This window comes from Phalaenopsis equestris, unplaced genomic scaffold, assembly GCF_001263595.1.
Source record: "Phalaenopsis equestris unplaced genomic scaffold, ASM126359v1 Scaffold223895, whole genome shotgun sequence".
In the NCBI taxonomy this organism is placed as follows: Eukaryota; Viridiplantae; Streptophyta; class Magnoliopsida; order Asparagales; family Orchidaceae; genus Phalaenopsis; species Phalaenopsis equestris.
Window position 1 is genome coordinate 11,194 of NW_018241994.1, and position 25,946 is coordinate 37,139.

Sequence of the window (25,946 nt, forward strand, 5' to 3'; positions counted from 1 at the left end):
CATTTAATTTATGATCATTATAAAATTTTAAAAATTTACATGCTACCACTCGATTAATTTCTATTTACGTATCTAACACCTAAACGTTAATTTTTACAAACATACCAATAAGATAAATTTCAGTTTTTAAAAATTTAAAAAGTGAAACTTTTGATGTGATTTGATGATATCAATGTAAAAAACAAAGAATATGTGCTAGTGTATAAGTGCCTGAGAGATGGGTGGCAATTATGTAAATCCCTCTAATTTTTTTAAATTATTACAGTGTGATTTTTATATTTATATTTAAAATTTTTTAAATTAAGTATTATTAACTTTTAAAGTAACATGCTAAAATTTTTATGATGTTAGTTATTTAAATATTGAGATTTATTTAATTTTTCATAATCAATTTTTTTAATTACATCATTTTTTTCATATTTAAAAAATTTTATAATTTAGTATATCATCCCATTGAACTTCGTTTGCGAGAAAAAAAAAAATTCGAGCGAGAGAGAGACTCCACTGAGGAGTGAGGAGAGAGAGAGGCTCTGCCGAGGTACAAGTAGAGTTTGGTATGAAGTGCGAGAGGAGCGAACAGTTTTCTCTTCGGTAGAAATGGCGACGGACCGTGAAAAGGAGAGAGAGGCAGAGCTGGAGAGTGCTATGTACACGAATTGCCTGCTACTCGGCCTGGATCCGGCTATCATTGGCGTGGGCGGGGCAGGAGGGAGTCCCAGGGTCGGCCATTTCCGGCATTCCAACCCTAGATTGGGGGAAAAGCTTCTATACTTTCTTCTCTCGTCCTTAAGAGGGCCCGTCCAATCTGCCAAGGCAAGAATTTCGCTCACCCGGATCGCTATTCCTTTACTTTTTCTTCCATTTGGCTTGGATCTGAGATTCCTCACCGTTTTGGTATTTGGGCATGTGCTAGGATTTCGATAAGGTGTGGCCCATTTACGATTCTGCTCAGTCCCGAGATTTTCGTAAGGTATATATAGTCTGTTTTTTTCAATTAATGATCGTTAGGGTTTACGGGTACCCAGTTCTTTAAGTGCTGTTTGATTTTTGCTGTGTACTTATGCTTCTGGAAAGATTGTGCAAGGTATAATAAGTGAGCTGGAGTCACAAGGGGCACTGCCAAGAAGCAACGCTAGGGTATCATCGCTCGCGACTTGTTGTGGGCCGAGGTCACTATTCTGCTTCTCCTTTGTTCATTAATAGCAATATGGCGTCTTTTTTATGATCCTTGAAGGAATTTTGAAAGCTCGTTTTTGAGTGAAGCATGTAATCTCTAGTATTACAGAACGAACGGTATGTGATCGCTAGGCAGTGGGTGATATATTTGAGGATGCAATGTTATGAACTCTTGTCAAGATGAAGCACAAGCTAGAGTTTAGGCGATTTATCCTTTTTGACGAACTTACTGTGCTTAATGCAATTATTATCTTAAGCATGCTTTCTTTTATGACACGCACCTTCAAATTCACCATTTGTGTAGTGTGCCTGGTGTTGGAAAAGAGTTAGTAAGTATAATGTCCTCTTTGATGTTAGTGAGTTCATTTTTGAACTATCTTTTATTTATGGGATCTCAAGGTCTCAATAGATGCTTTGATTGAAGGATATTTTTAGTTCTTCTGTAGGTAGGATTTTTACTTCCCATAGCTTTTATCCAATGGATGGGTCCTTATGTTGTCTTATGACTACATTTACCTGTGGTTAATTAATACTCTGTAATTTGAGATAATTCTGAATTGACGATGTTGTTAAGCTTTAATTGTTGAACAAAAAGAGAAAATAACGTAGCTGCATATGTTTACTATCATAACATATATGAGTTTCCATTATCCTCATTCCTATGTTCTGCTTCATTCTTTGATGAGGGGAGGGAGGAAATGATGCTAAACCCTATAAGCATCCAATGTTTTTGTTGACCAGATATCTATATTGTAAATATCTTTTAAAGTGGATATGGGAGCCTTAACTTTGATTGATTCTTTTTTCATTAAGAGCCATGTGCTTTCTTGTTTGAAGCAATACCTTATGGATCTGGAGTGATAAGTCATTCTGGTTTTAGAGCTTGGTTTATATAGGATATCATTAAATTGCTTGAACATGCCAATAATTTTTTAGTATTGGTAAATAGAATCAAAGCTACAGAGTATGGTTGTTTAGCTTTTTTCATGACATGAACAATAACTTATGCTGCTAAAAGCATGACCAATTTGTTTAATTGATTTTAGATGTTGTGAAAAGGATTTGCACAAATTTAACTGGACAAAACACAGAACACTGAAGATGAATGCTTTTTATGTGAGGATTCACAAATGCAAAGCTCAAATACTTGGAATAAAGATGATATTGATTGGGTTTTATTATGATGTTGATTTTTTTTATGACTGCAATTACCTTTGTTTGATTAATTCTCCGATAGAGGAAAAAATTTTATAAGTAATATGTTAGGCTTAAATTGTTACACAAAAAGTTAAATGAAGGTGTTTGTAGTGTTGCATAGCTTTACTATCATTACATAGATGAGTTTCCGTCAGCCTCATTCCTATTCTTTGATTTGTGCTTTGATAAGTGGGGAGGGATTGAGGGAGTGGATAATGTTTAAGGTTCCCATGCTTTTGCTGTTCTGAGATTTATCCTTTGGGCATTCTTCAAAATGATCAAGAAGCCTTGTGACCATTTTATTTCTTATCAATAGTCACGTGTTTCTTCGTTCAAAGCAATGCCTACTGTATTGGGGGTGGTAAACATGCTAAGGGGCTTATTTTGGTGGTAGAGGTTGGTTGACGTAGGACATTATTAGATAGTTTGAGCTTATTGTGGAAAATTGAATCCAAGATACAAAACATGGTTGTTCAGCCTTTGTCATGGCATAGCCTACAATACCTTATATAGATAAAAACGTACAACATATATTTCAGTTGTTCCTTCCATTTTTGTATTTGATGTTTCTTTGTAATTCTCTTAGAATCATGTCTAGATTTTAATTTCTAACTTATCCTTTTAGTGCTATATTTTTTCCTTTATATTATATTTTCTTTAGATCTCATTTCAATTGTACCAAAAGTTATTTTCATCTACTACGCAGCATTCTTTTTAATTTGTCTTCTGTCCTAAATTTTGTGTATTCTCATTCCTGATATCTTTCTTAGGATGTTGATCATGTAAGCTCTCATTTTATGTTTGCTGCAAACCAGATTTGTTGAGCTCTTATGGCAACTTTCTGTGCATGCATTGAGGGAGGTTCATAGTCGCACATTTGCTGCTGATGTAGCTTCTAATCCACTTCCTGCTTCACTAACGGATGCATCTTATCTTCATGCTGCAGCTTTACTTCCTGTAACCAAGGTATTCAAAACATTAACATCCAGTATTTGTTGCTTCCTGATCCATTTTATGACATGACTCGAGCTTTGTGAATTGATTTTAAATATTTTGCTCCCCCTTCAATAGATTTTTTTGATGCTAGATATAAAAAATGCTTCAGGATCTTGATTTTATTTTGCTTTTCCATATCCTAAGCATGAAATATCTGTGTTATTTTTCTCCCTTCTTTCATTTTTATTGTATCAAAATTTTAATTTACCTTTTATTCTTATATTTAAAAATTAATCTGCATCTTTTATTTATTACAGGCAAGGATTGCACTTGAGAGAAGAAAGTTCCTAAAAAATGCAAGTATTGCTGTACATAGGCAAGCTGCTTGGTCCAACTTAGCTAATGAAATGACTGCAGAATTTCGTGCTCTTTGTGCTGAAGAGGTACTAAACTTTTCTTTTTACTTCAAATTTTTATGTTATTTTTTATCTTCAAAATACATCTTTCAAAGTATATCATTATCAATCTTATCCCAATCATTTAGAGTGCTAATTATATGGTATGCTACATAAAGTGTTGACTATATGTATGTATAATCTATGTTGGCATGAGGTTCATGGGGGCTGAAACGCCGTGAGTGTTGAACGCTATCTACTAGTATATATATTTCATGTTCTCTATTTAGGGTTTCGGTATTCATAATTTCAGATTTCTTGCCATCGGCGTTTCTCCCTAGCTAGAGCTATATCCGAGGACAGGTGGTGCTATGACTATATCCTCCTCCAAGGTGGTGATTATCTACCCACAAACCTACCACTAAACCATCCCTTAATCTTGTCGCAGTCACTACCTACGCCTATACCCCCGCCTGCTGCAACCATCCTTATACCTTCAAACCCGTAGCGACAAACCTTCTGGCCCCTTCCCTGCTTCCTCCAAACCTGATCTTACCCATTCTCTACTAACCACAAACCCCCTTTACTTCCTTCCATCTAGCTGTAATCCATCCCACCTCACCATTTGCTGTCGTTAACCCTTCCCACGGCCCAACCTGTTGCCGCAATCTCTGCCTACCTTTCACTTGTTGTCTCCACCCTTCCCGTTGTTGTCGTCATCCTTTGCCTACCTTCCACCTGTTATCTCCACCCTTTATGCTGTTGTCGTTATTCTCTGCATACCTTCCACATGTTGTCTCCACCCTTCCCAAGCCTCTCGGTTGAACCCACAACCCCCAACCTGCACCCACCTACTGTCTAGCCGCCACCCATCACCTTTGTCCTTCCCCTATGGTGTTTGAGTGTGCTGTTGTCAATGTTATTTCTGTTATGAGAACCCCATTATTGTAGTTTCCCGTATTTTTTGCAATCATATTTGCAGTTTATTGTGTTTTGGGCTATCTTCAATATCAATTGGTATCAGACCTAGCTTAATCTTAGTTCTATCCTAGGTTTTTTAGCACCCTTTTTTACCCAAACCACCCTCCCCATAAAAAAATTTTCTCTACCACCTCTTCTAATCCCCAAACCCTAATCATGTCACCATGAAGATACATGTCGGAACCTACTCAGAACGAGATACAACGAATGATTTGTCATCTTCAACAGAGGATTTTTGAGATTGATGATGGAACTCAGGGGGAAATTACTCTCGATCATGATCTGGGAAGTCGAAGAGGAGAATGGGATGAGGATCTGAATCTATTCCATAGGGAAGACGTGAGTGATGAGGAAGATAGGCCCTAGTGCTTTGGAATTCAATATCAAAGGAGCCGAGAGATGTTGCTACATATGGAGGACTGAGATTTTGGTATCAAAGTAAATCCAACGGAGTTCGTTGGAGGTATGGATCCCGACGATTTCATCGAATGGCTACAATCAGTTGAGAGGGTCTTTGAGTACAAGGAGTGTCAAGAGATAAGCTTACAACCATTAAATTGAAGAGCACTTCTTTGCGATGGGAAAATTTACAGACAAAGAAAGAGAGAAGGTTATTTAATGGGAGAAAATGAGGAAGGAGATGCAGAGATGATACCTACGGCCTCATTACCGTCAGGATATGTTTTTGGGACTTCACCTCCTATAGTACAGAGACCTAGCGATAGAGGAGTTTACCACATAGTTTGATTGGTTACAGATAAAGTGTGGGTTGGTTGAGCCTAAAAAACATACCATTGCTTGAAGCCCGCTACTAGCAACGTCGTATAACTCTTGTTTTATTACTCATTGGGAGATGTCCAAACTTTGGTTTTGAAGGTGGAAAGACAATAGAAACAGATCAGACAATAACCCTCATTCAGATAACAATCCTCATTTAGGCAATCACCTATAGCTATAATTACCGACAAGAGTACCTCTGGAGGAGTTGGAAATACAGGACAGGGAAGTGATAAGATAGATCTGTGTGGGAAAATTCTAGAAAAGGGTAGCTTGCCCAGTACAATGCCTACCAAGAGATGCTCCAGATGCCACGACTACGACCAGATAGCCTATAGCAGTTTCACGAGTCGAGTTGCTTTATTCACGGAGCAAGGAGTTGCCGAGGAAGTGGAGGAAGAGGAAGCAGAGGTGAATATAAAGTAGAAACTTCACAGGGGGATAGGAGTATAAACGAGTCAAGTTGAGCACGAGCCACCCTCAGTTTGAGTTTGAGCTTGATTAATTTTATCGAGTTTTTCATTTTCCCCTACTAACCACAGCAACCGTCCCAGATTTCTTATTGAATATATTAGTTATCCTGGACTTCTCGGCCTTCTCATGAGAATCTATATGCTTGACTTCTGTTTGTGCTCAAGTTTAAGTCTAGGAGTTCGAGCTGACTTCTTTATTTTTAAAGAGAGAAAATAATATAAATTTAAGGGATTGTTATAATAAATGACAAATTGAATGAGCAATTAAGAGAGGAATTATAGGAAATCACTAAATATAAAATATAAAATATAAAATTTTATTTTTGTTAAATATTTTTAATACTTTAAAGATAAAGTCTTCAACTTTAATATATTTTTAGTATATTTTATATTAATATTTTCATAAACGAGTTGACTTACGAGCTAACTAATCGAGTTGGGGCTAGCTTGAGCTTGGCTTGTTAGCTCATCAAAGCTCAGTTCAGAAGCCACTTATCGAGCCTAGCTCGAGTCGGCTGACGAGTTGTCTTGACTCACTTACAATCCTATAGGGGGATGAGAGAGAGATTCTAGTCATACGGAGAACCTACAGACGGAGCCAGAGAAGAATCAGTCATGGCTGAGGCACAATAGTTTTCACACCAAGTGCATGCTGAAGGACAAAGTTTATAGTTTGATTATCGATTTTGGGAGCTGTGAGATTGTAGTATTCACGTTGATGGTGAGAAAATTGGGATTGGCTACACAGAGGCGTCATCAATCTTTTATATATCTTGCTATGATTGAAAGCGTTTTGTGTGTTTCGTAATTACTAATGTTAATTTTGGATCCATCACATATGTTTTTGATGACTCCAACATACCTTTACCACATTCCTTTTTTTTATGATTTAATGAAATTGATATTGTATATGCCTTCATACATGACATTAGTTTTATCTTTTTTTTTTCCCTCTTATTATTAACATTTGCGTGTTTCATATTCTATATTCTTTATGTTTTGCTCCTAGCATCTGCAAGTACCAAGTTCTTGATCATTTCAGTAACATTCTTTCAGGCATATTTGCAGCAAGAATTAGAAAAACTGCAGGATTTGAGAAATAAAGCAAAGTTAGATGGGGAATTATGGGATGATCACATCTCCACTTCTAGTCAGAATGCCCATCTGGTTTCGAAAGCAACCCGCTTATGGGAGTCCTTATTATCTCGAAAGAGTAAGTTCTTTGCATTTTAAGTAGTTTTTGTTTCATGGTTCATATATCAGTTAGCATCGCATTGTTCTTATCTTATAAGCACCTTACTTATGAAGCATAGATGCATGCTGATATGGATGCATTTTTTTGCATATTTAAATGCAAATTAGTCTGCTGGAAAGGCAATTCTAACTTATGGATATTGGTAAATTTACTTTTGAAAACTCTGCATCAGTCATTTATGTCATCGGGTTCAGCTTATTAGTCATCCACTTTACTTTTTATGTGGGCATTTTATAGTTGAAAATGTTCCGTTCCTAGTCTAATGCAAAAGAATAACTTGAAAATGAGGAAGCAAAAGCGAAGTTTGAGTTCAGAAAAAAATAATTGTTTACATTCTTTTGCATCACCGTTGTGGACATACTCATATCAAACAGTGTTAGGTTTATGCCAATGTGCTTCACTACTTTTGCATTTTTTAGTGGAAAGAGAGAATGAGTGTGTTCCAAGTATTTTTACTAACAGTGTCACTGGGATAAAATTTTTACGATGTACTTTCGGTTTGCCTGGATTTTGATATTTATCAGCTGGTTTCACCACTTGCTTCAACCCTGCAGCACCATGCATGGCCACAGATGTGCTGCTTCCTTGCATTTTCTTATCCTGCACATATGCATCAAACTGATGGGCTGCAACTTACTGAATTGCTTTATTTTCTATTATCCTTTTAGTGTTAAAAGCTGTTATTTGAAACTTCATTTTATGTTTAGGAATACATTATTTTGATCTCTAAGGTCATGAGATTGATTTGTATTCTCATCTCTCTATTCGGTGGTTATTTTGCTCGAAGAATAGAATTGTTGGAAAATTATAGCTTAAGTTTCCATCTTTGTAAATTATGTGCTTATCATATGAAAGTAAGTTTAGTTTGATTTCAAATCTCTCATCTTTATAGATGCTTATTTAGGGTTTGTTTGGGGCAGCTGCAGCTTAATGGGAGTTTGCCCAGCACCTGCCATAGGAAGCTGCTGCGGATAATCTGACAGTTTATTTGTTTTTTACAATTTGAAAACAGTTGTGCTGCATCTGTTTCCGAACAAATGACAATTTTACCCCTGTACAGTAATATTGTTTGTAACAAAACTGTTTATACTAGTATATTCCATACTTCAGAGCAAATATGCAGTGCAAAACATTACGAAATAAAAATAAGAAATCTCACTAAACAGTGAGTAGCATTATTACAAAATTTTAAAAAAAGACTACTAAATAATAATAAATAAAATGATAATATTATTTTTAAAATGCAGACGGTGTATGCCACAAGATAAGCCACAAAAAAAGACTACTACTCGCCACGCCCGATCACTCTTGAAGGTGGAATCTTTCAGTCCATCTGCCCACTTATAAAACCATCTCCCGTAGATATGTTACTGATGTGAAGTGAGTAGTGAACACTGAGGTCTGCAGTAATAGTGAAATCCTCTGGAAGTACCTGAAATCCTTAAGCTCATCCTTCTTGAAGCCTTAAAAACATAAACTATTAAACATAACACTAGTAAAAATTTAATAACAGAAGTAATTATTTAAAGTATTATGCAACTGTGAGGTCTTAGAGAACTCGGCGTGTAAAACAACAAACTTTCGCTACAAAAAGGTAACAGACCTCATAAAAAATTGGTTCTTAGTTGCTTTTAGCCCACGTAATACTAAGTTTGTCTGCGTCGCATATGCATATCACCAAAAAATACCAAGAAGAACCTCAAAAACCATAGCACCGAAAAGAGAGAGGAACGTTGTCTTCATTAGGATTTCATATTTGACATCAATCAATAGTGACATACAGACTATCCAAAAGTACCAATTATGTCAAACGTCTCATCATAGACTTTCAAAAACTACAAAAAGATAAAAAAGAAGAAAAATACAAAAAAGGAAGATAAACATATACAATTTGCATAAAAAACAATCGCGGCAAATATCAAATGTATAATGAACAAAATTATACACGAACTGTATAAAGTACCTGTACAATAAACAGTGAATGTCTTCAGCAAACATGACAATTATCATAAATAAAAAAGTAACATTTCCTCCAATCACACCCACTTATTGTATCTGTAATTCGTTACCTCAACTCTGTAATCTTGCTTGCACATTCCCCATCTTGAGTGTAAGTCTCGGGAATATCATTTTCGGCATGTGAAAAAGACTATTCAAGCTGATACTCATGTCTCAACAGGGACATGTGCATGATCGTCATCCGCCCTATGAAAGTCGATATTGTTGCTGGAAGGATGTTGTCGATTATAATTATGGAGTTATCGTGACAATCACCATCTGCAGCTGTTTGGAAAACGTGTAAGTTGACATATCGCGAAGTGTAACTCATTTCTTCTTTCAAACACCTAAAGTCCCTTTAATGACACCGCATAAGGAGAGATGTCTTTTGTTCTTTTGTTGAACATTTTCTTCCCGCCACGTGTGACATTGCTGACTTGCTTAAAATCAGGTATGTAGTATCTTGTATTAGGATAGAGTTTTAAATACTCTCGTTGCATCCAGATACCCAGCATCAACCGAATAATATTTACCTTGTGTGAATAGAATGAATAATGTTGAACTAAAAAAGGGGGACCAACTCAGTCTCAAGTGAACCTGTGGGTGGATATGAGAAGTTATATTTCTTATTCCATGTTATAGATTTGAATATTCGGCCGACCATAATAAGTGAATCACATGTTGAAGTCGCATCCCACCATGACATTCTGCGTCGATGACCCACAATGCCCGATGAATGCGCTCTTCTCGTTGTGTGGAACACGTGCATCAACGTGTGTTCCATCGATTGCTCTAATACAATTCTAGAAAGATAACAAAGGATTCCTTAATTATTATATTCTTATAAAAATTAAATGTACTAAATATGAGAAATCACATGAAAGTATGAAATATATCATGCATCGTGCGAAATCTATGGGGGGTCTGTTCAAATATAGGATATGTTAGTTTTATGACTTGTGATGAAAAATTTACAAGTGCATTCAACCCTATTGAGAAGTATCTGTAAATTATCTCGGAAGAGTGCTGAAATCATTCCATAATTACTTGCATTTATTCATTCTACGATAATATGTAGAGAGTTATTGTTAACATTTCTCATAAACTCGTTCTGTTGGAGCCATGAAACCCATGATTTCTTTAGAATTCTTCCAATAGATTCGTGAATACCTCCTATGTCATGCGAAACATATTGCGAAACCTCATTGGGTGGCCCACAAACAGCTCCTCAACCCCCAACTCATTTGTCACCTACATAGGGGGATGTTATGCAAGGGGAGTGTTCTATGTATGAGTTATAATATTCTTCCATCAAACACACCGCAACTACGACTCTCCTTCTACTCCTTTATTAGCATCCATGTATTTCATTGTCGAAGTAGTTAACACATAAGCATCAACCAATTAGCTACAATCATGTAACATTATGAACAAAACTAATATCAAAATAACATTACTGAAGTAAACCGAAAACATAATGAAGAATGAAAAACTCTCAGATAAAGTTACATTTCCAAAGTGGCATAAATTTCCAAAGTAGCACGAAAAATCAAAGCATCATGTGCAAAATGTCCAAATCAGTAAGTAGCTAGTGAAAAAAAGTGTTCCTCAAGCATCACTGTTCCTATGAAAACAACATTGGTAATCCACCTTAAGGTTAGCGACCATCGTCATGAAAAACTCTTGCCAGGTCGGCTCTTCAATTAACTTCATAGAGAAAAATGCAACATGTTCTCGTAAATTTCTGGAGTTGACTCTAGAATTCGCATAACCTGCGGACAAATGTTACTTGTGGTGGGCCAGGGTCGTTGGTGCATGAAGCCATCAACTATGATATCTGATTTCTAATGAATGCAATTCCCTCTTTTTTCTTTTTCTCAACCCTAAGCCGCTTTGATCGGCTAGTGGATTCGACCTCATTACGGTTTGGGCTGAGGTCTCTGTTAGAATCACCTGTTTGGTCAGCTGCCAAATTTACAGGGTATCATCAAACCCTGCCTCATTAGGGGCACATGCATTGTTACTCGTGGCCACGACACCACCAAACATACGATCTAACTTGTCTTCCAGCTCAGTATTGATGCTACTGCATTTAAATTTTTTAGCAGCTCATACCGCCTACAAATTCAATTGACATGTTGATGTACTTGAAAAAAAAAAATAAAAATGGAACAAAAGCAGTGGACATTTGTAAAATGCTCACCGTCAGTCTCTCAGCCCACCAGTCCTTGGAAGCATCAATCGTTCGCTTTATCGAATCCCAACCCAAACTCGTGATTCTTCGCTTCAATCTCCTTTAGATTTTTCAATTCTTTTTCAGCTGATCCCATTTGTTTTTCAACTGCATCCAATCATACTCTCTACCTGTAGTTTTCTTAAATTTTTTTTTGATATTTTGCCATTTCTCCTTGTTGAAATATGTTGTTGGTCTATTTTTCTTCTCAACTTCTTTGAAGCATAGGTCACAAAATATCATTTTGGTATTCTTATTCCAGATTGCAGATGAACCAGCCTCTTTGGTTTTAACCATTATATATACTATCATGCAAAAAACTAATCAACATGAACATTTTCTATAAAAATTATTTAACACAACTCATGGAGAAAAAATAATGCCACAATAGCATCACCATTGCCGCTCCACACCACACCACACCACTACAACACCCACACAACAATACTAAAAACACCTTCACACACACAACAATACTAAAAACACCTTCACACACACAACACATCTACAACACCAACAACTCCATTCACCAACACATACACAACCACACATCAATCAACTCCAAACACACCCACCATCACCAACACATCCACAACTATACCGAAAATACCCACCACCATCTCACTCACACACAAACGCATCCACAACCACACGAATACCCAATCACCACCTCCAAACACATTCACCTCACTCACACAAACATCTCCAAACATCACCACCTCCACCTTCACCTCCACATCCACGCACTAACCACCCTTCACCACCACATCCACGTCCTTCAACACAAACACATCCACCCTCCACATCCACCACATACACATTATATGCCAACACCAACCAAATGTGCATAATCCACCATCAACCGAAAGACACCACTTTGCATGTGATTACAAGACATTGAATGTGCATTCAAAACCAACACTGGTGTCACCAATCAAGAACGTAAAAGAGCAAGCATAAAATTGAAATCAAACATCAACTGAAAACCAACACCTATAATTCATTGCAGGTGGGATTCCCAAAAATCGCAAAATCTAACATCAACCGAATGTCAATTAACCATAAGAAATTGCCAAATCAAAAACCGCAAAATTCTCGAGCACAGTGGGCACCAACAGGAAGGGGAACCACCTAGGGCTGTAAACGAGCCCAGCTTGAGCGAGTTCAGGCTTTGCTTGTGTTCAAAATTGGCTCGTGAACAGTGTGTTCGTGTTCGACTCGATTTAAATATTTTTGTCCGTGCTCGGCTCATGTTTAGCTCGAAATTGACTAGTTAAATTCATTTGAAAAAAACAAATGTAGGGTACTGAATTCGAACCTATATTAACCACATTATCACACTAGGTGTTACGATTTAAACTTAGATATAAATATATATAATATCTTATTATATAAATAATATATGTAATATATTATTATATAAATAATTATATAAATATATATAATATCTTATTATATAAATAATATATGTAATATATTATTATATAAATAATTATATAATTTTTTTATTTCAAGCTAAAATGAGCCGAATACGAGCGAACAAAAAGATATTCGTGTTTGGCTTGTTTATAATTCGAGTTTTAAAGACTTGTTTGTGTTCGGCTTGTTTACTTTACGAACGAGCCGTCATGAACGAGCCGAACATGAGCATTTCACGAACAACGAGCTATTTTGACAGCCCTAGAACCACCGCACAGAGGAAACCACCAAATTGTGGGCATAAAACCTTTTGCAAAATAAAAAGCCATAGAAAAGTTATGGTACATATTATCCAACACGAAGAAGTACTGCACTGAGGAACCACTGCAAAGAGGAAACTAAAAAACCTTGGCCATATAAGCATTTCCAAAATTAAAAACAATAGCATAGTTAAGGTAATGATTACCCGACAAGAAGAGGCACGGCAACACAGAGGAACCAGCAGAGGAACCACCACACTTAGAAACCATAGCACAAATGAATTACCACATCAAAACCACACCATAGAGGAACCACCGCACAAAGAGGAAACCGCCGTACTCTCAAAGAGCTACAAAGTAGATAAAGATGATGGAGAAGAGAACTCACTGAGAGAGGCAACCCTATATAGGAGAATTGAGAGAGAAATAGGGAGAGGAGAGTTTAGGGCAAGTATCGCGAGAGAGAGGATCACGGGAGAGGAGCGTTCCGCTAGGGCTAGTCACGCGAAAGAACGAATCATAGTGAGGAGAGGGGCAGCCCCGTTAAATATACGAGGGAGCTTGGGCCATGGGGTTGAGCCCGCGGCCGTATTTACTTTGGATTTTTGTAAAAAGCCACACGCCAAAGTATCCAAACGCCCCCCGATTGGCGTTTTCAAGCCGCGCCGAAGCCCTACCGCTGCCCCAAACGGGGCCTTAGTCAATAGATACATAGGTATAAGTATCTACACCATCTGATGATATCAATTTTAAATTCGTTCTGAAATATTCCTGATTCACTTTTTTTACATTTACTTCAGATAGTATTAACTCGTAAAGTAGTAATTCCCCCAAAGAAGGTTATTCATTTTAATTTTCTTATATTTTGTTTGCAGGTCAACACGAGGTGCTTGCTTCAGGTCCTATTGAGGATCTAATAGCACATCGTGAGCATAGGTAGGCTTTAGTATTTTCTGGAAGTAACTTGTGTGCTTTCACCGTTTCATTTCAATGGCATTTTTATTTTTAGGTATCGCATCTCGGGGTCATCTTTACTTGCAGCCATGGAATCAGGTTCTTATGTTTCGTATCCAGATTTGCTCTCTGCTCATGCTAGTGAACTGTCTTCATCCACTGATGCTTGTGAAAAAGTCGGTTATTCTCAAATTCCCGCAAAGACTGATATCTTATCTAAGACTGATGATAGGGGTGTAAGAGTTCATCAAATCGTTGATGTGGCTGAGGTTATTAGACGTTGGACGCATGCATTACAGCGTATCCATAAGCAGTCACTTCATCTGGTATGCTTCGTTTTTTTAATCCTAAGTTTCAATGTCAATATTGATATGCTGATTAATTATTTCTTTCTGGTACATATGGTGATGGCTGGCTCTGTTGAAGTTGCATTTAGGATAACCACTATTTATTTGTTTTGTTTTGGAATTATTTTTAAAGAAGATACAATTTGTGTGGAACATTCTTTCTGGAAATGTTGACTTGTTTTCTTAAAAAAAGTTATGATCTGGTATATTATTAGTATCTTTTGCAGTATTCTATTGTTTTCTGTTCACCTTATAAGGAAACATAGACTTCACTATTAAGAACTTACAACATGGAGTTAGAATTCAGCTGTGGAAGCGAGTAGGGCTGGTGAGTTCCTTTTGCATGGATTATTGGATGCAAAATATTTATTGATATCTTATTATGCTGTTATTGTGTTTGCTGCTGAGATGGGTCTCCTCTTGATGTTTAAGGTCACGGCACCTTAGAATCTTTTTCATGAGGCTTTCTTAGTTCCCTTCATATGATAATCAATAAAGAATTTTTTTTTTTTCCTTTAGGAATTGCAACTTAATTTGGCTTTACTGAAGGAGCCATTTTGAAGGTTGTACAATTTGTTCTACGTAAATTGTGGTGCAAAAACATACTATGTTCTTGTGTTTGCTGCTGAGATGGGTCTCCTCTTGATGTTTAAGGTCACGGCACCTTAGAATCTTTTTCCATGTAGACTTTCTTAGTTCCCTTCATATGATAATCAATAAAGAATTTGTTTTTTTTTCCTTTAGGAATTGCAACTTAATTTGGCTTTACTGAAGGAGCCATTTTGAAGGTTGTAAAATTTGTTCTACGTAAACAAGCTCCATTTACTCATTATTTTTATGATTAAATGGTATAAAAAATTTTTGGGTGGAGTGATAGTATCCAAGAAGTTCTAGTTAGGCCCTACTTATTCCCTCAACCTCAAACCTATTTTGACTAGGGTAATTATATACTAACCAAGAAGATTATTAGTATTAGGAAATATCCTGGGAAGTAATTATATTTAGTGAGTGGTTTACGGTTATGTAGGGTCTGTTTGGCGCAGCTGCAGATTCTCAGCTTTTCAGCTACAGCTGCGCTGCCCCAGGAAGCAGCTGTGGGGAAGCAGCTGCGGGGAAGCTGACTGTCTGTTTGGTGCAACTGCGGGAAAAATGTTTTAGGCCAGCTATTTCATGTAAAAATGACCAGACTACCCCTGTTTGTTAAAACTATTTTTAGCTTTTGATTTATTTGTATAAATATGAGTGTAATATACATAAAATTCAGAAAAATATTATTTCTTGATTAATTAAATGAAATATATCGGTTTTAATATTCTTTTTATAGAAAATTTTTAAAAAATATTTTGTAATTTTGAAAACATATAGGTTTAAAATTTATCTTTATCTATATATCAATGTATACATATAGAAATTCACCTATACATATAAAAATTTAGAAACATATATTTTAGAAGCATAAAATTAATTCTCTATTTTGAATTCTTCAAAAGTTGATATAACTTAGGGCATTTACATAAATACCACATAATTATTGTCTCAACATATTAGACACCAAAACTTACATATTTTCTTGGATGACACTTTTTTAACATCATATAGGCCATTGTAATCTAAACAGCTTCCAGCTAAATGCAAATAATATAAGACATTGTAATCCATAAAATGAACTTCCATAACCATTTATGAAAAGCTTTAATCCTTAATAAAGTTATTTATTACATCACCAGCGCACATAAATTAACTTCTACTAACAAACACTCATAATTTGACTCTTTTTTCTTTATAACAAATTACAAATCAATCATATATTAACCAACGCATTAGTAATTTGTTCTCGAATGACCGCCATTTCAATTGCACCTTCCCCTTCCTTAGTACAAATGGTTGATTGTTCACTCTCATCTCATAACATAAAACTACCAATTTGGTTTTCAGATGGGTCTTCAACTATTTCCTGTTGATTTGCTTCAGCATTGAGAAAATCAACGTCATATCGAGACGGGTGTCGCCTAATATAATTGTGTATTGTCATCGTCGTTATTACAATCTGAACCTATTTTGGAAATGGGTAAAGAGGCATATCACGTAATATCACCCACTTCTTCTTCCAAACACCAAATGTCCTCTCGATGACGCCTCACAAAGAGGAATGTCTTTTTTTGAACACCTCCTTTCTGTTTCGTGTAACATTACTTGCTCGTTCAAAATCAGATATATAGTATCAGGATATGGTTTGAGATACCCTCGCTGCAACGGATAACCAGCATCCACCAAATATGTCTTTCCTGTAAGGTGTTGAACCTCAGTTTCACATTTAAAAAAAATACAATAAATATGTAAATTTTTCGTGGCGCAACATACCTTGAGGAGGATGGGAAAAACTATAATGCGGATTCCGTGTTGTACTCTTGAAAATTCTGCTGTCATGTGCACTACCCTCCCAACCAGGCATGATAAATGTGAAACATATATTAAAGTCGCAAACAGCCATGACATTTTAGGTTGGTGTTCCACTTCGTCCGATAAATGCAACTTTCTCATCATTTGAAACACGTGCATCAACATGTGTTCCATCTATGGCAATCCTAAACATGGAGCGTTAGTAATTCATTAATCAATGTCATGTTTTCATGTTAAATTTCACTAATATAAGATTAAATCAGTACCTTAAAGAATGACATGTAGCGTCGATCGTGGCGAATCTCCGTAGGAGTTCGTGAGAACGTTGGATCCGTTGGCTTTATGACTTGTTTGGCGAGGCTCACCAAAGCACTCAAACCCACTGAGAACTACCTACTAATGGTCTCCGATGAGTGCTGGAAGCGTTCCATTGCACCACACATTGACTCGTTCTGTGATAATATATAAAAGGTAATCGCCAAGACCTCACGGTCAGTCATCCTCATAGACCCATGGAGGCCATGAGATCCAATGAGTTCTGCTAAAAGATCTGTAAAAACCTCCTGTGTCATGCGGAACATGTTGTGAAATCTTGTGGGATGTCCAACAAGCATTTCCTCCATTTGTCTGCAATTCCACAAGTTTTATATTTTTTCGCTGCGGGCACCACATGGAAAAAAAACTCAAATCTATTCTACAGCTTGAAAAAGAAAGATATTATGGAAATTTTCAAAAAAAATTAAAATTACTAACCGCGATCCTTTCTGCCCACCACTCTTCCGAGGCATCAATGGTTCGCTTTATCGGATACCAACCCAAACCAGTTGAACCACGTTTCAAATCCTTCCAAAATTTTCAATTTTTTTTCATTTTATTCCATTTTTTTTTATTTGTAGTCTGTCGCACTCCCGTCCCGTGGAGTCTTTAAAATGTTTAATGATATTCTGCCAACCTTCTTTATTGAAAAATGTTGTTGGTCTATTGCCCAATTGTATTTCTTTTATACAAAGGTCGCAAAACAACATTTTGGTTTCTTTTTCCCATAGTGCTGGTGACCATGCTCTTTAGCAGCCATGTTAAAATTACGATATAGCAAAGAAAAGAAACATAACAATGACATAATTTAGAAGTTATAACATTAGAATCATTCATTGGTGTTGCATCATATTCAATAAAAACAAAAAATTTAAGGGAGCATAAAAATGAAAAAAAATACACGGAGTTTAACGTGGTTCGGTCAAAATGACCTACATCCACGGCAAAGGAGGCCAACAACTTTATTATAGCACCAAAGAGGAAGATACAAAGCTTTGATTCATACATTACTCCCTACCCTAAGCATAAAAAAAAACTAGCAGCATATATAGAAAACCAACGGGCTGCCATGAGGGATCCCATCCCAGGAATCTGTCATAATAGAAGCAAAATACATTACTCCCACAATGATCCATACATTAATCTCTCCCTGATGCAAAATACATTACTCCCTCCCACCCAGCCCTTTGAAGCCTGCAAAGAGTTATCGGGCATAATAGAAAACCGATAGCATATCCACACAACCCTTCTCCATTGCTTACAGGACCATGCCATGGTACCAAGTGCTGCAATGATGGCATACATTCTAAGGCCACACCAGCTCTTCATAATATAACATAAAAATACAAATCTGCTATGGAAACTCCTATAGGTCCAAATGTAGTCATAAGACAAAAATTCTGCCTACAGAACTAAAAATTCTACCTGCAGAACTAAAAACATTCTTCAATCAAAGCATCAAATGAGATCCTGAGATCACATAAATAAAAGATAGTTTAAAATTATGTACACAAATGTAATGCAATTTTTTTTTTTCAATGAACTAGTTTTGTTAATATTTATTTATATTATTTAGTTGTAAGAAAAGTTACATACAACACAAAATTTATTCTATTTACTCAGTATAAATTATATAGATGCTAGGTTATAACCTATCCAATTGTAAATTTATTTAGATTTAAAATATCATTTATTTAAAATTCTACATAAATAATTAAATATTTATTAAAAACTTTAACGAGTTTATTAGTTTAATATGAAAAATTAAGTACAAATCAAAATTTTAATTTTATGTGAAATTAAATACTAAGAGTTTGTTTGGTTTACTGTAAATTGATGCAGTATATAATAAATGTAATGCAGGAGTAATGTATTGTATGTGAAATACTTTAAAACTATTTAGTTCACTGTAAAATAAATGAACAACTTTTATTTTTTTAAGTAACTTTAAAATAATTTATTTCAAAATGTGAGATAAATATATCTGTGATAGGGTTGGTGTAGCTCCTGTGACGGACAAAATTAGAGAAAGTCGTTTTAGATGGTTCGGTCACATTAAGCGTCGACCATCTGATGATCTGATTAGGAGAGTAGATGTTTTAGATTCGACTTATGTTAAGAAAGGCAAAAGTAGGCCTAGGAAGACTAAGGCTTATTGTATAAAAAATGATCTTAATTTATTAGAACTAAATGAAAATATGACACTAAATAGGACGCATTGGAGAAAAAGGATTCATGTAGCCGACCCCGCGTAGTGGGATTAAGGCTTTGTTGTTCTTCTTCTTCTTGTATTTCAAAGTCCGAGCAGCAGCGGTGGTGATCGACGACGAGAGGCAGTTGATGGTGGTGGTTGGTTTCGGCGATGGCTGAAAATATAGGCAGCAGACGACGAAGGTTGTCGGCGGCGTGCGATGGGCAGCGGGCGGCGATAGTGGCTGATTGAGGCAACAACGACGGTGGTTAGGGGGCGAGTGTGGGCTATCGCAGCCCACCGGCGGCACGGCGGGGAAAACTGCAACTTGGATTGGTAATGCCAATTTGATCCCAAATCTACATGTTCATTTCGGGTAAGAGTAAAATGAAGTAATATTTCTTGTTCCAAAATATCTATAGCAATATTTCTGGAGCCGCAAAAACCGCAATAAGAAAAATAACAGAAACAGGAATGAGATGAGAAGGAGAAAACATCAGGAACCGCAAAAACGACAATCTTCCATTAGCAGACGTCTGCAAATCTTCAACCACAAAACAATCTCTAATGTAACACTGAATACATGCTTAAATGGTCGCAAGATCTGTAACTTGGATGGACAATGCCAATTTGATCCCAAATCTAAGGGTTCTATTCAGGTAAGAATAAAATGAAGTAATTTCTCGTGTGCCAAAAGATCTACCTAAAGCCATACTTCGTTAATAAGCTACAGATCCACCACAGGAAAGGAGGAGAAAAGAAAAATGACAGAAACAGAAAAGAGATGAGAAGGAGAAATAATCAGGAGCCGCAAAACGCACATCCTTCCTCAGATCGGCAAATAGAAGAAGAAAATGGCTCTTCTTACCTTAGGTATGTCGGTCCAGGGACAACGAAAGAGGAGAAAGGATAAGGGGACGCGAGGGAAGCAACGGGGAATCACTTAGGGTGGACGGGTAGACGCGCGGAAGCAGCGTGGAATCACCGAGGGTAGATGCGAGGAAAAGGGTAAAAATTTCGGTCGAAAGTGGGAGACGCGATAGTAATGCCGCGACCCGCTTTCGCTCCGCCTCTGCCGCCTAAATGACCGAAGTCGCGACCTATTATGACTAGGGTAATTTTATACCAACCAAGAAGATTATTAGTATTAGGAAATATCCCGGGAAGTAATTATATTTAGTGAGTGGTTTACGGTTATGTAGTTAATTCCCAGGATATTGCATACATTTCTTTATTATAATAAGTTGCGCTAGTGAATAGCCCTACGTCACTTCTTTGAAACCCTTTCCTTTTCAAAACAAGTGCTTTGCTTGCTTACTTCACTTCTTCGCCAACTTCAGCATCTACATGATCCCTTTCACTAGTATCCACTCTATCGTGCTTGTCCACACCACCCAAAACTGCTTCTCTTGCTGCGCTTTTGCCTAAAATTTTAGGTGCGCCTATGCTTGTCTCTCCCCCGTAGTTATTTTTATGGATTGACATTTTCTGATAAATCTATGATTACTTGAACTAGTCTACTTGCTTTTCTATATTCTAGATGGTGTTTATATGTGGCCTTCTTTATTGACTGTTTCAGATGAAGGTACGTTCATAATGGATCCATCTATTGAACTCAACGGTACCAACTACCTTATGTGGTTTAGGGCTTTTCACTTCATCATGGGATCTTGCAAGATACTCAATCATTTCGACTCCTTGCCTCTCAAATTGACAGGCATTTTCAAATACATCAAATGAAACTTTTGATTGTAATATTCTCAGATGGATGCTAAATAGCCTTTCATCGTCATGTTTCAAGGGATTGCCAAATCAATTTGTAATTTTTATGTTCTATACATTTTCAGGAAAATCTCTCGGGCACACACTCTTTATTCCAAACTTTTTTTTTCACAAGAGAGTAATAAATTTTTTCAGGATTATTAGAACATCTTGAAAGAAAAATTGAATGAACTTATTCAAATCTCCATTTTACCACAAATTTAACTAATTGACAAAACTAAAACGAAGACTTTTTATTGCCAAATTTCTCACTAGAACGTCATTCATGATCTATCTCCACAATCTATTCAAACTCATTTAATGACAAACTCGGATTTCTCAAACTTCTCCAATTTTCTCTCCCGAGTTCTTCATGGCATAAGTTATACCTTTTTTTTGTATTCATATTGTTGTACTATTGGAACTTGGGGTGATTAGACCCAAATTTGACCCCAACTGAATTAACATGACTCGAACCTGACCTGTTTATTAAATGGGTTGGAAAGCCTAACCTGAACTTGACTCATCTATAACACAACTAACATGAACCCAGCTCGAATGACCTGTTTATTATATTTATAACAATATAAATAAAAATAATAATACTAATACTCATGTAGGTTAAATAAATGTTTGATGAAATTATCTTATTAAATGATAAATGTGAACTCATAGTGATGAATTTAGATATAAAAAATTTATACAGCTTGGTGGTTCAACTTTAAATCGACCTGAAAATTAAAAGTTCAGAATTTTTACCCAAATCTGACCCGAATTCAAATTGTTTTTGGTCGGATTTGTATTGGGTTGTCATGCTGTGTTGATGTTCTCTATATAAATGAATCCATCAATTGGTATGGTTTCTTCCTCATGCTAAATTTTTGGGCCTCCGTCATATCCTGCTTTTATTGCGACCTAATCAACTTGACATTTGGTTTTTGTACTGGGAGCATCGCAGCTGTCACTGCAGTAGTATCCTCGTTCGCACTGCTCAAAGTTTTTCTTGACTCGTGGCTAGTTGAAGAGGTTTTGCTTTAAGTGCTTCATGTTTTTTGGTAAAGTGAAAGTGTTCTTTGGTAGTTCGAAGATTAGGAACTTGAAGTTGAAAATTTCATTTTGACAGTGTGTTACAGTTATAACACCTCAAAATGAGAGGATAATGTAAAATTGAAAGATTATGAGGATTTTTGAGAATGATGTAATCTATATTGGCCATGTGTCTGTGGTAGTAATAACATGAGATGAACAATCACTTGCATGAGTGTGTGTTAGCGTGAACACTGTTCAAGAGACTTGTCATAGCAGCTCTTCTTGGAGGTCTTTCTCGGGTTGCCGTCTTTGGAATTTTTCTTTGGAAGCATTTTTACGTGATTCGTCAATCTCCATTGCTTAGCATTTTTTTTTTCCTTACCCAAAGTACTTTTTGGAATCCCCGGTCTTTCTTAGCCTGCCTCACTCAAGTCCTAGTAGGCATTTGTGGTAATATTCTTTTATATTGGGCATATTTAGCTAACTGTGAAAGACATTCAATGCAACACACCTTTGCCTATTTTTATTAGTGAGCCCATGATTACTAACCAATTATATTACAATAAGTTATCATTTCCACCAATCTAAAATTCTATGTTTGTGCTTTGTCATATATGTAAATGACATTGCCTCACCCCTTGCATTGTTGAGGTGTTGGCATCGTTTAGATGCCATCATCAAAATTATGAATCAAAGCATTTAATTCGCCTATAAAAGCCACAACATTTGGTCATTCAAACATGTTTGATTATAGCCTATCATCTCATGAGAAAAATTCCCAAATGCCTAAGCAGTTGTTGTCTTATGGTGTCATTTGATGTTTCTCCCCTTCTTTGTGAGCATGCATTATCTCCTCCTAGGTTGGTAAGCCTATAACGATATTCTCCGTCACATTTCTTTTGGAAGACTTAGGATTTGTTTGGGACATTTTTTTGCTTGTGTTAGGCTTCAAACCACCATCACAATTTTTTTTGAAGAATTACTTTTATACTATTTTTTAGAAATTTTTGCATTGAGAAATAACTTTTTTGTAATCAAATCTCTTAAAGTGTGGTGGCTAGAAGGAAGCTATTGTCAGATGTTTTCAAAAAAACAAAAAAAATTATAATTTCAATTGTAGCTTTCTAAAATGTATTTTCATCACCACTACTTTATAATAACATTTAAAAAAAGTTGCAACCGCCCAAGCCTATACTCTTAGTGTTGCCCCTACTTTTTTATTTCTCCCATCTAATGTAATTGTTGAAGTTTTTTCTTTTTTTTTCTCTTGTATGTAATCTCTATCTTTTTTTGTTCATTCTATATGCTTACGGGAAATCTTATTATGAATTGTATGGTCTCTCGATTGTAATTTATTTTTTGATGTGATAGAAATCTTATCATAATAAATTTTTTAACTTATTATGAATTGTATGGTCTCTCGATTGTAATTTATTGTATGAATAGTAGACGTATGTTTGTACATTGAATTATTATAAATTTTGATTTTTTATTCAGAACAAATTTTTTTAATTTACGATAAATTTTTGCTTGCTTCTTCTATGTAATTTATTTTCCTTAGTTCCTCTTTATTTTTTTTCTATTATGTAATTTCTTTTATTTACTTTATCATGAAATAAATTTAACACAATACTATCTCTTATTCTCTCAATTAAACGTTCTGGACCTATCATTCTTTATGTCTCTTGGGAAAAAACTTACATGTGATGTTTTTCAATCAAAACTATGTCCTAATTGTGATATTAGACAAGCCATTTATTATGGTTCAAAATTAGGCAAAAGATGGTTAACTATTGTCAATGTGCCCTTGCGATTGCCCCCAAATTTCTCTTTGATGTCTTCAACACTCTTTTTAACATGGAGATGGACACAATGACACGATACAGCATGACATGATACGACATCGCAACATAATTGAAAAAAATAGGACACAACATGTTATGGACAAATTTTTTAACTTAATAAGTTATTAATATAAAAATATATATATTTTTTCAATATTCTCTACTAGAGACATTACAAAATAAAATATGCAAGAAGAAAATTTAACTTGTATTTTGAAGGATCATGATTACATAATTAGTTATTTTAAAATTAAATATATTATATGTTTTAAAATAGTTTTGCCAACTTATCTACTAACATTTAAAACCTCTTACAATTACATTTTTTTTCATTTAATTAAGTTAAAATCTAATTAAATTATGTTGTTAGTATTCATTTATGACTATTCACTCATTAAAAATAACAAAAAAATATAAATCACTTAAAGAGCTAGGATGGCTTGACTTCACTTAGCTTTGACGAATAGTAACATTAGCACAAACATCACGGGGTTTGGCTTCGTCTTCGGCTTCAACATAAGGTATTTGGATTAGCTTCAACGAATAAGTTCGACTCCTGTCGGGTTGTGTCAAAAAAACTTGCGGCTTGTGCTTTAGTGGAGGCATGTTCAACTTCTATGAACAAAAGGGAACTCCAATACTTGACTTTGAGGAATGCAATATGGAACTTGAACAGGACTTCGATGAATAAAGAGGGAATTGTCGATGCTGGGCTTGGATGAATGTTTGATGCACCTTTGACCCTCAACTTTGATGAATGTTGGAGGGAGCTTCAACATGATAAGAGAAGAGGTGACTTCGACCATGAGTTATTGTTGACCTTGTTTTTTATCTACACTTTTTCTCACAACTTTCCCCATGTAGGCTTAGGTTTCGTTTCTAGTGTTCTTCGGTGGTTGATCATTGCCTGGCTGAGGGCTTGGATTAACTTGGATGGATTTGGGTTTGACTTAGATTAAAGCTAAACTGAAATACAATTAAAACTTAAATCTAATTAAACAAACCTAAATTAAAGGTTAAAATTAAATAAATTAAATTTAACATAAAATAAACCAAATGTATTATGGTTTCTCCAACTCACTATAGTGCTCAAAATTCAATTTCTTAAGCTACAATGGACTCATCATTATGATTGAAGGAGCATAATACAAGGTGTTTTGACACCCTTTTTTATTTGGATTTGTGCGCGTCAAGTTTTCATGCATGAAATTTCTCACGTAAAATGTTTTCTTCAAAGAGTCATTCCATGAAACGGATCGTGTGTCCAGATCATGGACACTGTTCAAATGAGCTCGTTCGTGTCGAAATCAGACTTCATCTGGCGGTGCATTCGGGCCATAATGCTTTGGAGAATAATAATAATAATAATTATAATAAAACAACTAATATATCAATATTAAAAGAAAATTAATTTAAAATCTTATAACTTGAATCAATTTCTAAATTAGAACACAATTAAATTTATGCAAAACACAAATTTAAATTAACCTAAAATTACAAATCTTAACATAAAGTTATACCAACAATTAAATTAAACTTACATTTAAATTAAATCTTAATTTAATTAAAATCGAATCTAAAATTAAGTTAAGCGAAACAAACAAAGATAATTAAAATATAAAAACAAATTAAATTTAAAGTTAGGTGTGAAATCATAATTAACAATTCACGAATTAAGAAAAATTTACATAACTACCACTTTCCCATAGTATATGCAAGTACCCCTTAAAATTTAAACTAACAAATTCTTAATTCAAATTAAATTAATTAAATCAATTTAAATTTAAATAAACTAAAATTAAATTTAAATAAACTAAAATCTAATCTAATCATAAATATAAATTAAAACAAAATGCAAATTAAACAAGATTGAAATTAAAATTAAGATCAAGCCTAAAACACATTAATTTAGAAGTAAACAAAACGAGAAAAGAGGAAGATTTACATTTGTACCACTTAGTTCCTCTATATTTACATATCTAACACCTAAAAATCCTCTTTTTTA

General features: G+C 35.4%; 1 protein-coding gene across 1 annotated transcript in view; it reads left to right on the forward strand.

The window, feature by feature from the left end:
* The first annotated feature begins 489 nt into the window (after positions 1-489).
* The window catches only part of LOC110037711 (AUGMIN subunit 6), a 62,848-nt gene continuing 37,391 nt past the window's right edge, over positions 490-25,946 (forward strand). The window contains exons 1-8 of the mRNA XM_020742418.1: positions 490-813; positions 914-970; positions 1,075-1,169; positions 3,189-3,339; positions 3,627-3,752; positions 6,992-7,148; positions 13,976-14,036; positions 14,110-14,380. Of these exons, the coding sequence (XP_020598077.1) occupies positions 598-813; positions 914-970; positions 1,075-1,169; positions 3,189-3,339; positions 3,627-3,752; positions 6,992-7,148; positions 13,976-14,036; positions 14,110-14,380 (1,134 nt within the window). The 5' untranslated portion in view covers positions 490-597. The remainder of the gene's footprint in view (positions 814-913; positions 971-1,074; positions 1,170-3,188; positions 3,340-3,626; positions 3,753-6,991; positions 7,149-13,975; positions 14,037-14,109; positions 14,381-25,946) is intronic.